Source organism: Acinonyx jubatus, chromosome B1, assembly GCF_027475565.1.
Source record: "Acinonyx jubatus isolate Ajub_Pintada_27869175 chromosome B1, VMU_Ajub_asm_v1.0, whole genome shotgun sequence".
Lineage (NCBI taxonomy): Eukaryota > Metazoa > Chordata > Mammalia > Carnivora > Felidae > Acinonyx > Acinonyx jubatus.
Window position 1 is genome coordinate 38,731,357 of NC_069382.1, and position 12,307 is coordinate 38,743,663.

General features: G+C 44.6%; 1 protein-coding gene across 3 annotated transcripts in view; it reads right to left on the reverse strand.

The window, feature by feature from the left end:
• Positions 1-495: 495 nt before the first annotated feature.
• The window catches only part of HGSNAT (heparan-alpha-glucosaminide N-acetyltransferase), a 53,039-nt gene continuing 41,227 nt past the window's right edge, over positions 496-12,307 (reverse strand). For all 3 annotated transcript variants that reach the window (XM_027071683.2, XM_027071681.2, XM_027071687.2), the window contains 8 exons: positions 11,325-11,440; positions 8,972-9,093; positions 8,464-8,590; positions 7,011-7,097; positions 4,729-4,806; positions 4,033-4,103; positions 3,825-3,937; positions 496-3,098 (listed from right to left, as the gene is read on the reverse strand). In XM_027071683.2, coding sequence (XP_026927484.1) covers positions 2,917-3,098; positions 3,825-3,937; positions 4,033-4,103; positions 4,729-4,806; positions 7,011-7,097; positions 8,464-8,590; positions 8,972-9,093; positions 11,325-11,440 — 896 coding nt within the window. In that variant the 3' untranslated portion in view covers positions 496-2,916. The remainder of the gene's footprint in view (positions 3,099-3,824; positions 3,938-4,032; positions 4,104-4,728; positions 4,807-7,010; positions 7,098-8,463; positions 8,591-8,971; positions 9,094-11,324; positions 11,441-12,307) is intronic.

The following is a 12,307-nucleotide window of genomic DNA, read 5'->3' on the forward strand; positions in this document are numbered from 1 at the left end:
TCCAGGAACCCCCTTCAGTCATAATGTTAATGCCTTACCAGAGGGAAAACAACCTTAGCTTGACAAGAGCAAGGCGTCAGGTATCTTAGGAGTCATGCTGTGACTTCCCTCACAGTGAAGAGAGCTGGCTGAGCCCCTGGAGGTGTGCAGGAGCCAGCCCACCTCAGGCCTTCCGTGAGGTAAGTTCTCCTTGCAAGCAGGCTGAATCAGGACTACCTGGTCCTTCCGGTTCCATACACCCTGAAATACTCCCCCATTCGAGAAATGCTTCTGGATAACTCATCTGGAGAGGCCCAACTAGCTCTGCCTGCTGCGATTTGGGATGATGACACACCGTGACCATGTGCGGTGGCTCACTGCAAGAGAAGGGGAGCGGCAGCTTTCCTCAGTACCTGTCCCTGTACGCATTAGCTCCATGCACATTTTCATGGGGCACACCACACACACTCATTTTATCAGCATTTAAAATACTGTCAAGAAAACCACCACCATTGCTTTGCTTTAATAAATGTTTATTTAGCGCCTAAGTACGAGGCACTGTGTTTGCACCAGGAGGAATACGCAGATGAACAAGGCATAATTCTTGCCCTTAAGCTCACAGTCTAGTGCAGGAAATTGGACATGTACACAAGGAACCATCATACGAGGCAGAAAGCGATAAAATGCCATGGGATTGATCCCAGTAGAGTATTATGAGAGGAAGAAAATACTACTTTTGGATGAAAATACGAGATTAGAGAAGTTGCCTTAGAAGTAGGGGGTCTACAGGTCAGTTGTACACGGGAGCAAATTAAGGGGAAAAAATAAACCAGAAGACTCCAAAGTCAGAAGCGGGAGGTGCTAAGTGCTGAGACGGGAGGAGGAAGGTGGGCCCGGCATGGGACAGGTGGCTGGAAGATGTGTCTGGAAGCCGTGTGGGCTCCCCTGAGGGTGGTTCTATACATAATGCCAGGCAAAGCTGTTGCAGAGGTGATCTTACTCAAGTTCTGCTTTATAAAGCTTAATTTAGAGGCAATGGATAGCGACTTTACAGAGGGAAGGGCTGAGGGAGGAGGCCCGTTTAAAAATAATTACAGGGGCAACTGGGTGGCTCAATTGGTTAAATGTCCAACTTCAGCTCAGGTGAGGAGCTTGCGATTCATGGGTTTGAGCCCCACATGGGGCTCTGTGCTGACAGCTCAGAGCCTGGAGCCTGCTTCGGATTCTGTGTCTCCCTCTCTCTCTGCCCCTCCCCCGCTCACATGCTGTCTCTCCCTTTCTCAAAATATATAAAAAGAGGTTTAAAAACAAATGATTACAAGAGCCCGGATTAAAGTAACAAGGCAGCCACAGTGAGAATGCAGGCTTTTCGGATGGAAGATGGGATGGAAGTGACAAGAGAGGGGAATGGCTAAATATGGAAAACAGGGGGATAGAGGAGGTAAAGGGGGGTGAAGTGTGACGGAGTTTCATACCTAGAGACAAAGAGACCCATCCACGAGCTAGGAAAATCCAGATGAAAAGTCTGAATGTGGGAAGAGAGGCGGGAAGAAGGGAGGATGGGTGCTGGCGGGCGTCCAGGCGGAGGGTCCAGCGGGCCGTTACAGTGGAGTTGAGGGTCCGGGGTAGAGGTCCAAGCTGGAACACCAGCCAGACAGCCGTCTGTCAGTGGCAACAGCCACAGCCCCGTGGAGGTGGCCCCGGGTCACCACGCGAAGTACAACCTGTTCCACCTTTCCTTCTATACGGAACTCTCCCAGAAAAGTCAGAAGCATGATGATGCATCATATGAAACGTGCTGTTTCCCTTTGCGTGCTCTCCTGTCTTCACTCCTGAGAAACCATGTCTTCGGTGTTAGGATTCCAAGCGGGAAAGTTGCTTGCCTCCACTGTGGAGGGTCATTCTGAAAAGATTTACTCCAATGAGAGTTTTTTAACCTTTTCATTATCACTTATTTTGAAGTTTTCTGTAATAAAATTATTTTCCTAAGGATTTCAGAAAAACGATCGATGTATCATCCTGCCTCACTGAGCCTAAGAGCTGGAAGGGACCAGAGAGGTCATCACTTTCTCCCTCATTTCACAAATGAGGAAACCGAGGCCCTGAGAGGCCACAAGACTTGCTGGCATCTCACATGGCAAGGATGGTGGAACTGGCACCACAAGCAAGACAGTGTGTTTTCTCTCTGCCACGACTGTACCCTGGGTGCCAGCTACCATCTGACACACAGAAAGACAGATAGATGGGTAGACAGACAAACAAACAGGTACGTAAGTAGGGAACTAGGAGCAAGAGTGACTGGGAATAACACATTTATATTTTAACTTCTTTTTCAAGTGGGGAACAGGAGAGAATGGCTTCTGATAGAAAGGCATTTTTTGGACCCAGCAATGCCTTGCAGATCTGAAAAGGAAATTACTCTGACTCTCTTGAAATATTAAAGTGCACTTAACCAGAAAATATTAGGCTACATTACTACACCTCATATTCGATAAGCCTCACAGTCAGCCGCACCAGAAATGATGGTATTCTTGGTTGGCACGTGTGCATGTGGAAAGGCCGTTTGCAGGAAAACAAGGTCAATACAAATTAGACTTTACGTTGTTTTATCCATCACAGACGCAAAATGCCCACGGTAATTCCCTGTTGGAAAGTTATATGAGAAATCCTCAGAATGAGGTTCTAAATACATTTACATAGAAGATGGAGAAAAAAAAGACAACTCCATTGCAAATACAGAAGTCCCAACTATCCAGGCAGGGTTCTGATGAACAGCTGTGTCACAGTAAACCAGCCAGAGTACATCGGGTTCTTCCCCATCATCTGGAAACACACATCCTATCGATTTTTAATTAATGGTTCCCTCTAATAAAGGCTGCTTCAACACATCCCCCAGGCCCACTAGAGTCTGCCAGCAACACATCTGGGTGGGAGCTGTCAGATTTTCCAAAAAACCTTCTTTTTATAGAGAATGTAGGCAATGAGCACCCAAAGTGCAGAGGCGACTATGTTCTGAGTTAGATGCTCTTTGTGTGACTGGTTGTCCCCCAGCTTCCACTGGAAGGGGAAGTAGTTCTCAAACACCTCGTGGCCAACGTACACCAGAATAGAATTCATTCCTGGAGGAGAGATGCACAAGGTAAGGCTTTCCTGAGCCACATCTGATCATCTACTTAATTCTGGAAATTTGACTTGGGTTCAGTGAAAAAAAACAAAAAGCTTGCACCTACATTATTGGCTACTGCCAAAAATACATGATGTGTATCTTAGATACTATTACATGTAAGCTCGATCAAAAACAGAAAATATTTATGACAGTGTAATCCGTGAATACTAAATCTGCCAGGAGAGCCAAAATTATGAACTTCTATTTTCTAGGGTTAGAAAAATGTAACTATTACAAGAATCAAAGGGCTAAAGTGAGTCTTCAAGTAGAACTGCATGGAAACCATTCTGTTTATCTCTTGATATTTCTTATGCGTAATCTGTAAGGTAGTATATTTACACTCAGAAGGCACGCATGGCCCCATTGCTGAAGCATCAGAAGCTGGCTAATATGCCCTGGATGGTTTCTGATGCTCCGTAACTTCGCATTTCCTGAAGAAACAAGTGGAGCTTGGTTATGACCCCACAATCTAAACAGATAAAATGGGTGGATGGCATCAGAACAGGCCAAGGACGTCCTGCACATGGCCTGGGACAGTGTGGCCCCGGCTGCTTTCTCCCTCAGCCTGCATCTTGGAAATCTGCCACTGAGGCCGGGGGCCCAGGGACGTAGCACTGGGCATGCTCAGCGTCTCTGGGCTGACCCACTTGGTCGCCATCATCGACTCTGGGTGACTTACCTGGGTAGAAGAACGGGGTCCCTGTCCACAGTCCCTTCACGTCCACAATAGGGTACAGGATAAGCAGGATGAAGAAGGCAAAGGAGCTCAGTGTGGTGACATAGGAAATGGACCTACGAGGTGAACGGGGTGTTTCAGGCTCCCGAGGAACGCATCCAGTATCAGCAGGACCAACCCACGTGAAAATGACATGGTTTTCTGTACCTACCACAGATTTTTGTTTATTGGAATAAAGCCTTCATTTTCAGAAATTTTCGTCAAAGCAATAGAAATAAGCCCCTGAAATGGGGGGGGGGGGGGGTGGGGGGGGGAGGGAGAACGTTAGTTTTTTATATTATCTCAAAAAAACCACTGTGTTTCAAAACTGGAAAATACATTAATTGCTTAAGGAGGGCTAAAAATTGTGTTTTATATTTTATTCTTTTAACTGGAAAAATATTTTCAAGATGCATAGCTAAAGATATTCTCAAAAAAATATTCTTAAAAACATCCCCAAAGCATTCTTCTGAGTTGAAGGTAAAGTAATTGATAAATTAGAGAGGAAACATGAGGGATAAAACAAACAGCCAAACTTTCAACTCTGCCACCTGGAGATCTGGAAGCGGACCTTTGGAAATGTGCTGTCTGCCTGGTCTTTCTGGTCTGGCTCCCCACCAGAACCCACACCACTTCCTCAGGCATTCCTGGCCAGCTGGTTGACAGCAAACACTCTTATTTATAAAGACATTTGGCTAAGAAAACTAACCTGAGAGTTTAGGTATAAAGATTTGTTTCTCTCCATTACTCCAGTGAAGAACGCAGCTACTGTGATGTGGTGATAGCTGCTATCCGCTGCTGCTAAACATTTTATTTCTTTGAAATATACATGTGGAAGGAATTTCAGTGAGGAACATAGGTTACTTACTAGAAAACAACACCAGGCAGTGAATCTGATCAGTATGTCTTTGGTCTGGTCCTTGTAATACAAGAGTATTTTTCCTGCCTGGAGAGGAAAACACAGATGACCAAGAGACCTGCTTAAGGTGTATTTGTATTTCATGTTCATCCAGTGTCCTAATCACTCGTCTGCCAAGCACGCTGCTAGATGCTGGGATGGAACGTCACCCCTGCCCTAGACAACTAGACACCAAGGCACAGGGGACAACTCGGGAGGGGAGGAAACGCCAGAGAGGAAGTGCCATCGGGTTGAGGCTACGACTGCAGAGCAGGAAGGGCATCTGGGCAGAATGGAACAGCATGCACAGAAGCATGTCAAATGGCTGAAAGAGCATGTGTCCCTGAGTTGCAGGTAATTGTCAAAGGCTAGAGGGTTGGGATGGGCAGGAAGATGGTAGGCAGGTGGGCTTGTGGGTCTCTCTGTGAGGCACAGGCTTTCTCCCATAGGTGAGAGGGAGCTGAGGAAAGTCACTCCCCTACCCCCCCTACCCCCCCCCAAAAAAACTAGTAACAAGGGACGAGCTCTGACGGCCTGCCAGATGGCCCATTCTGGCAGCAGTACAGAAGGGGACAGGGTGGAACTAGAGGCAGAGAAACACTTTAGAAACAGTACAATCTGGACTTTGCATAAAAACTCCCTGAAATTAGGAAATAACTTCTGAAAGCATAAAAGGATAAGAAAATATTCATAATAATTTGTAATTAAGCTAAAATTTATGAATGTTTTCTATATGCCCGTTCTTAGAATTGTACATAAATTAGCTTATTTAATCCTCTCAACACCGTCATGAGGTAGATGCTGCTGGAGCACAGACGGATGGACGTGCTGAAGGCTACCCAGCTGGAAAGTGGTAGAATGTGGTTCAGACCCAGGCGGTGTGGACCCAGGTCTGCGCTCTGAACCCTATCCTAGGCTGCTCCCACAGGCACAGACTTACCTCAAGAGCAAACACAGGGATTAAATGAACGTATGTAAAAGTACCCACTGTGAACCATAAAGTACAACAGAGATAAGTATAAAGCAGTATTTCTAAATATGAAATCACCAAAATATATATGCTTTAGACCTGCACCATCCAATATGGGAGCCACTAGCCTCATGAGCCTATTTGAAATTAAATTTAAATTAATTAAAATTAAATGAAATTTAGGGGCGCCTAGGTGGCTCAGTCGGTTGAGCATCGTACTCTTGATTTCAGCTCATCAGGTCATGATCTCGCAGTTCGTGGAATCAAGCCCCACATCAGGCTCTATGCTGGCAACACGGAGCCTGCTTGGGATTCTCTCTCTCCCTCCCTCTCTCTGTTTCTCCCCCACTCATGTGTGCTCACTCCGTTCCTCTCTCTCTCTCAAAATAAATAAACATTTAAAAAAAGAATAAAACATGGGATGTCTGGGTGGCTCAGTCAGTTAAGCATCCGACTCTTGATTTTGGCTCAGGTCACGATCTCACTCATGGTTCATGAGTTTGAGCCCCGCATCAGGCTCCATGCTGACAGCTAACAGCACAGAGCCTGCTGGGATTCTCCCTCTCTCCCGGTCTCTCTGCCCCTCCCCTGCTCATGCTTTCTCTCTCTCTCTGTCAAAGTAAGTAAACATTTTAAAAATTTAATAATAAAACTTAATTTAATATAATTAAAAATTCAGTTCCTCAGTCATGCTCGTATACCACATTTCAAGTTAAAAGCCATATGGACATAAAAAACATTTTCATTGTCACGGAACATTCCATTAGTGCTGCTTTACAGGCTTCTTCCTCTTCCAGTTAGTTCTGCTCAAACAATAGTTTCAAACATCAATAAGGAGAACATTAGGGGATAAAAGTCTAGGCTGTTCAGAATTTTAACAAAATTGCACATAAGATACACCAAGAACCACCTATATTGACTCTGGCATAAAATATGCATAACTTGAAACCATACAAAGTGTATATGAAAGAAATGTGCCAAGTGACACTGAGGCTTCCCAACATCACCAGTACACTCCAGCAGGGAAACCTTTTTGCCCACAAACTGCTGTGCTTCTATTGCTAAGATAAGCCACATAAATAATGAGAATCTGGGGAAGCATATAGGAATTATATGGAATTATTTCAATGTGCTAAATTTTAGCAAATTCTAGTTTTGACCATTTGTCACATATAAACAGAATGTATTATACCACAGAAGATATGCTTCCAGTTACTTAATGAAATAGTTTTTGAATTAGTGATGAATCAATAATCATAAGCTATATAAAATAAACAAATACCTGAACTCCTAAAAATGCCATCACAATGGAGTTGATGGTCCCTAAGATTCCCTCTGGATCGTAGGCCACCTCGGTGTGATAAAGCACCTTCACAAAGCAGAAAAAGAAGGCAGAACCCACTGACCATGAAACGCACACAAACAACTCAGAGACTAAATACAAACTTGAGTATACTCCAGAATTCAATGTTTTTTGTTTTTGCTGCAGAAATTCACTGCCAATTTGTGGGGATTACAGGCAGAATACTTCTGGGTGACAAAGTGTGGGGTGTGTGACACCAGAAGGAACACAGAGCCCAGGGACAAGCCGTGGTCCAGAGAAGCCACTTCAACCTCAAGTGCCCTGGGACACAATGCTTCCCCGCCCAGTTCCAAAACTGTGCATAATACCTTCATAACTGTTAGGCTTATTCAACCTGGTCAACCCTACTGTAACATCAAAAAGATGTTCTTTCCTAACTTCTCTTATGGCAAATTAACATTTAAAAACATACCTGTACTAGGGCACCTGGGTGGCTCATTCAGTTAAGCATCTGACTCTTGATTTTGGCTCAGGTCGTGATCTCATGGTTTGTGAGTTCGAGCCCTGTGTCAGGCTCTGTGCTGACAGTGCGGAACCTGCTTGGGATTCTCTCTCTCCCTCTCTCTGCCCCTCCCCTGCTCATGTTCTCTCTCTCTCTCTCTCTCTTTCTCAAAATAAATATTTAAATATGTGTGTGTGTGTATTATTTTATTATAAAACAAATGTTATTATGGAAATTGCAGAAATTTGGAAATATACAGTGTAGTGGATGCCACAGTGCATCACATAGATATCCCCCTGCCCCACTTCTCTCAGGACTAAAGCATTTGTTTCCTGAGCTGGTAGAAATATTAATGGCCAGAAAGCTCTCAGCCAAGTCCCTTTTCTGGATCTGTCCCTGACTGAAGAGAGCTGCCTCTCCAGGAGCCACACTCCCTTGCTGGGGGTAGTCTGTATCCAACCAGGGTTAACAAGGGCCCGATCTCTCACTCCAGAACAACTGTAAAGCACCAGCACAGCCCCCCCAGGAGATTAACTAAGGCGGTATGACTATGAGGCAGTCCAACTGCCCCTTCTGCGAGTTCCTGATCCCTTTGATCCCTAGCAGGTGTCAATCCCAAAAGTACGGCCTGAAAGGCTCCCTGCATACGAATCTCAGACTCAGACTCGGCTGCCAGGAAGCCCAACTGAGCTACAGGAAAAAGCACCTGCCGCATGCTTGACACAGTACATTCACACTTTCCAATACAAATTAATGAATACACACATTTAATGAACATTAAATTTCCAAAATCAGCAAACTGTTTAACTAAAAATTAGTTCCCATCACAGTCTGCTAAACGGACAGTTTCCAGTTGACCAGCCCCTTCCGTTTTCTCTCACTTCAAACCCCCCAAATGTCTAGTTCTAAGTGCAAGCTAGGCTCACTCACGGCCGAAGAAGGATGCTGGTAAATGTGGTCATCGCCCAGAAGCAAGCGGTCAATGTAGCCAGCAGCTCCTCCAGTACAATTTGGATACTTCCCCAAATCTCCAATGCCACCAGGTCCAAGATAACCACTGGGAAAGAGAACATGTACTTCACTGACAAGACTTCAGAGGGGCTCAGGGTATATACTGGCAATTGTTGCAGCCCAACAAGTGGCTTCACACAATGCAACCCCTCGGAGCCATGTTACCCTACAGCAATGCTTTTTGGACTTGACTGCTCCCTGCGTGCTAAGGTGGGAGGCCAGCCTGCGTTCAAACTGACCCTGAAAAAGCCTCACGGAGACATTCCTCTGGACATCCACCCAACTCCTCTCCCAATACGCACTATGCCTCAAAGAAGAAAGAGTAAAAGAGAATTCCTCTTGGGAAATTTGCAAGCTATCACCCCAGAAGCTCTGACCTGGCAGAAAATGACATGCAAAAAGGGATTACGTACATGGGCTCACTTACGTAGGACATCCAGGAACAGGCAAGAAGAATGTCAAGCCCAGCCAAATGCCTTCCAGCATCAGAATGAAGAGCCACTGGGGCCAGCTGAAGATGATGTCTCGAAGGGAAAAGCAGCTTCTCTCCTGAGTGAGGGGCATAAAAACACATATATGAACTACATGCAAGTAGAATAGGAAAAAAAAGATGCATATATGTATTGGGGAAATTCTGTGTGATTCCTCTCTGGCCTTGATGGTAGTAATATAAAACTAGATGCACGTTTATTTCATATGTATCATATGGTCTAGCTGCCCCTCTCCATGAAATATCATAATAAAACATGAGTTAAAAAGACAGCACTGGGTAATTCCACTCCTATACCCAAGAAAATTGAGAACAGATGTTCACACAAAAACTTATACACAAATACACATGGAATCTTTATTCATACTAGGCAAAGAATGGGAATAAGTCATATGCCCATCAATTGATGAATGTATCCAAAAGGTGGGACATTCATAAAACGGAGTATTATTCAGCAATAAAAACGAATGAAGAACTAAAACATGGCACAACATGGATAAACCTTGAAAAAGATGCTAAGTGAAAGCCACCAAACAAAAAAGGCACATATTATAAAATTCCACTTATATGAAATGTCCGTAACAGGTAAATCTACAGAAACAGAAAATAGGCTGGGGGAGTTGTGGAGAAACGGCAAGTGGCTGGTAGTGAGTACAGGGTTTCTTGTGGAATAACAAAAATGTTCTAGAACTGGATAGGGGGGATGACTGCACAACTCTGTGAATATACTACATGTCACTGAATTGCACATTTCAAACTTGTGACTTTTACAGTATGTGAAACATATCTCAATAAAGGTGTCATTAAAAAAGCAATTAAAAATACATTTTTAAAAAGGAAAATGAAATTTAAACTTTTGAAGCTGTCCTGGTTGAAAGAAGGAGTACAGCCGACCTATCCTTTTTTTTTTTTTAAGTTTATTTATTTTTGAGAGACAGCATGAGTGGGGGAGGGACAGAGAGATAGAGAAAGAGGGAGAGAGAATCCCACGAATCCCACGTGGGGCTCAAACCCACGAAACCCATGAGATCATGACCGGAGCCAAAACCAAGAGTTGGATGCCCAACCAACGGAGCCACCCAGGCACCCCTAGCCCACCTATTCTTGGTGTCACACCCCACCCCTTACTCTATCATGGTGGCTGTGGAGGAGCCTCCACAGACCTTAGGTCCCACACATGGCTAACCAAGCCCATGTTCATGTCTACTCTCGCTTCACCTCAAGAAAAGCCATAGCAGAGGGGACACATACAACAACAGAGTGGGCAGAACAGGTGAAGGAACAATGATCCAATCCCCTCCAAGGACATATAACTGAACAATCAATGCAGGGAAGGCCAAGTGAGTGTGGGGTTCAGTGATGAATATGCTAGTTACATATACAGAAAGGAGCTAGAAAGCAAAGACAACTTTATAAATTAAGTAGGATCCCAAGTGGAAGAACTTTAACACTTCTTCCTAAATTTTTACCTCTACCAGGGAAAAAAAGCTCCACCTGGGTAAACTCACTGAGCAATTTATATTAAGACAGAAAGCAATCACAAGGGCGCCTGGGTGGCTCAGTTGGTTAAGCGTCCAACTTCAGCTCAGGTCATGATCTTGCGGTTCGAGGTTCGAGCCCCACATCAGGCTCTGTGCTGACAGCTCAGAGCTGGAGTCTGCTTTGGATTCTAGGTCTCCCTCTGTCTGCCCTTCCTCCACTCGCACTCTGTCTCTCTGCCTCTCTCTCAAAAATAAACATTAAAAAAAAAAAGAAAGAAAGCAATCATGAAAGAAATGAAACTCTCACATACCTCCTACAAATAAATACTAACTAGCCAAAGACAATACTGTCATTCTCCTCCACCCTACCTTGGCATTTTTCCTCCAAGTTGAATCTTCACAGCATGTATATAGACACTGAAATGTTTCATGAGTTTCTATATATCTTATACTGCAAGGAATTAAAAAATTGGCAGTAATGCCCCAAAAGACTAAACTAGCAAACTGGATGATGGTGATATTATTTAATGCCGTCAAAATGCATCTGATCACTGGACACTTAAAAATTTATTAGGAGGGGACATCTCATGTTATGTGTTTTTTCCCCATAATAAAGAAAAACGATTGATGTAAAGACTAAATAAAAATAACTAATTGAAGGAAAAAAATAATGCATTTGACTAACAGAGTCTACTGACTCTGAGTCTACTGACATACAGTACTGTGCTCAGCACTAAAGAAGGTTCTGAAAATCATACAGTGATTTCTGCACCCCCAGCCCCACCATGTTTAAAAGTAGGTTTTCTCACCGAGGCACAGCTTTCAGGCACAGGTTTGGCAAAGATGAGCTCTAACACGGCAACCACAAAGTAGGTCACCCCCAGCCGCTGGAGCACACCAGGGATTCGCACCTTATCCCAAGACACTATAGAAGGCACAAGTTAAGTAAAGTGTTAGCCAGAATTCCTCTTCCTGCCCAAGACAACATTATTTTTTTCTAAGGGGGAAAGCATACCTCTATTGTACTTAAGTACACTTTGAAGCTCTTGGAGATAGTAATACATATGGGATTCGGCTCAACCTCACAGCTGGAAGTGGCCGGCTGGGACATGGGGACAAGAATACGTGTCTTCCTTGGGTGTGGGACAAAGCAAGGACTACCTGGGCCCTGGGGTTCCTCCCCTGGCCCTTTGTCACACCGGGCATGGGTTCAACCAGCTCTCACATCCACCATCAACTTGCAGAGCCAGCACAGGCCACAAATAGATTCTCCCTGTCCTACAGGCTACGTGACTACTCACTGGAAGAGTGTGACCATGTAATGAGCTCTACAATGTATCCTCCTGGGAGCAGTGGTTCACTTTTTGAAGATCCACTGAATCAACTATTATGTGACACCTTTCCTTATGACCCCAAATGGAAGTGACCTCTACCTCCTCCTAATGTGCTTCCGAGCTGAAGGGACCACATGACTCTTGTCCAGGTAACTATGTCTTGTTTTACTAATGACACTGAGTACAGCAACCTTGAGTACAGCCACCACCAATTTCCCTGACTCTGACGCTGGTCCCAGGCACAGGGTGTGTGTCCTTCCCTCAAGCTTCCCGTGTCGCTCACACTGCTAAACAACAACAAAGATATTCCTTCCCAGCAACCCAGCAGGCATACAGGTGATAACCAAGGTGGATTGTTGAACTACCACACAACAGCCTTATTATGAAAGCTGATGAATCCAAAGAGGCAGGAGGGCAGGGTCTGAGAACCAGGTGACCTGATCTGGCTCTACTCTGTC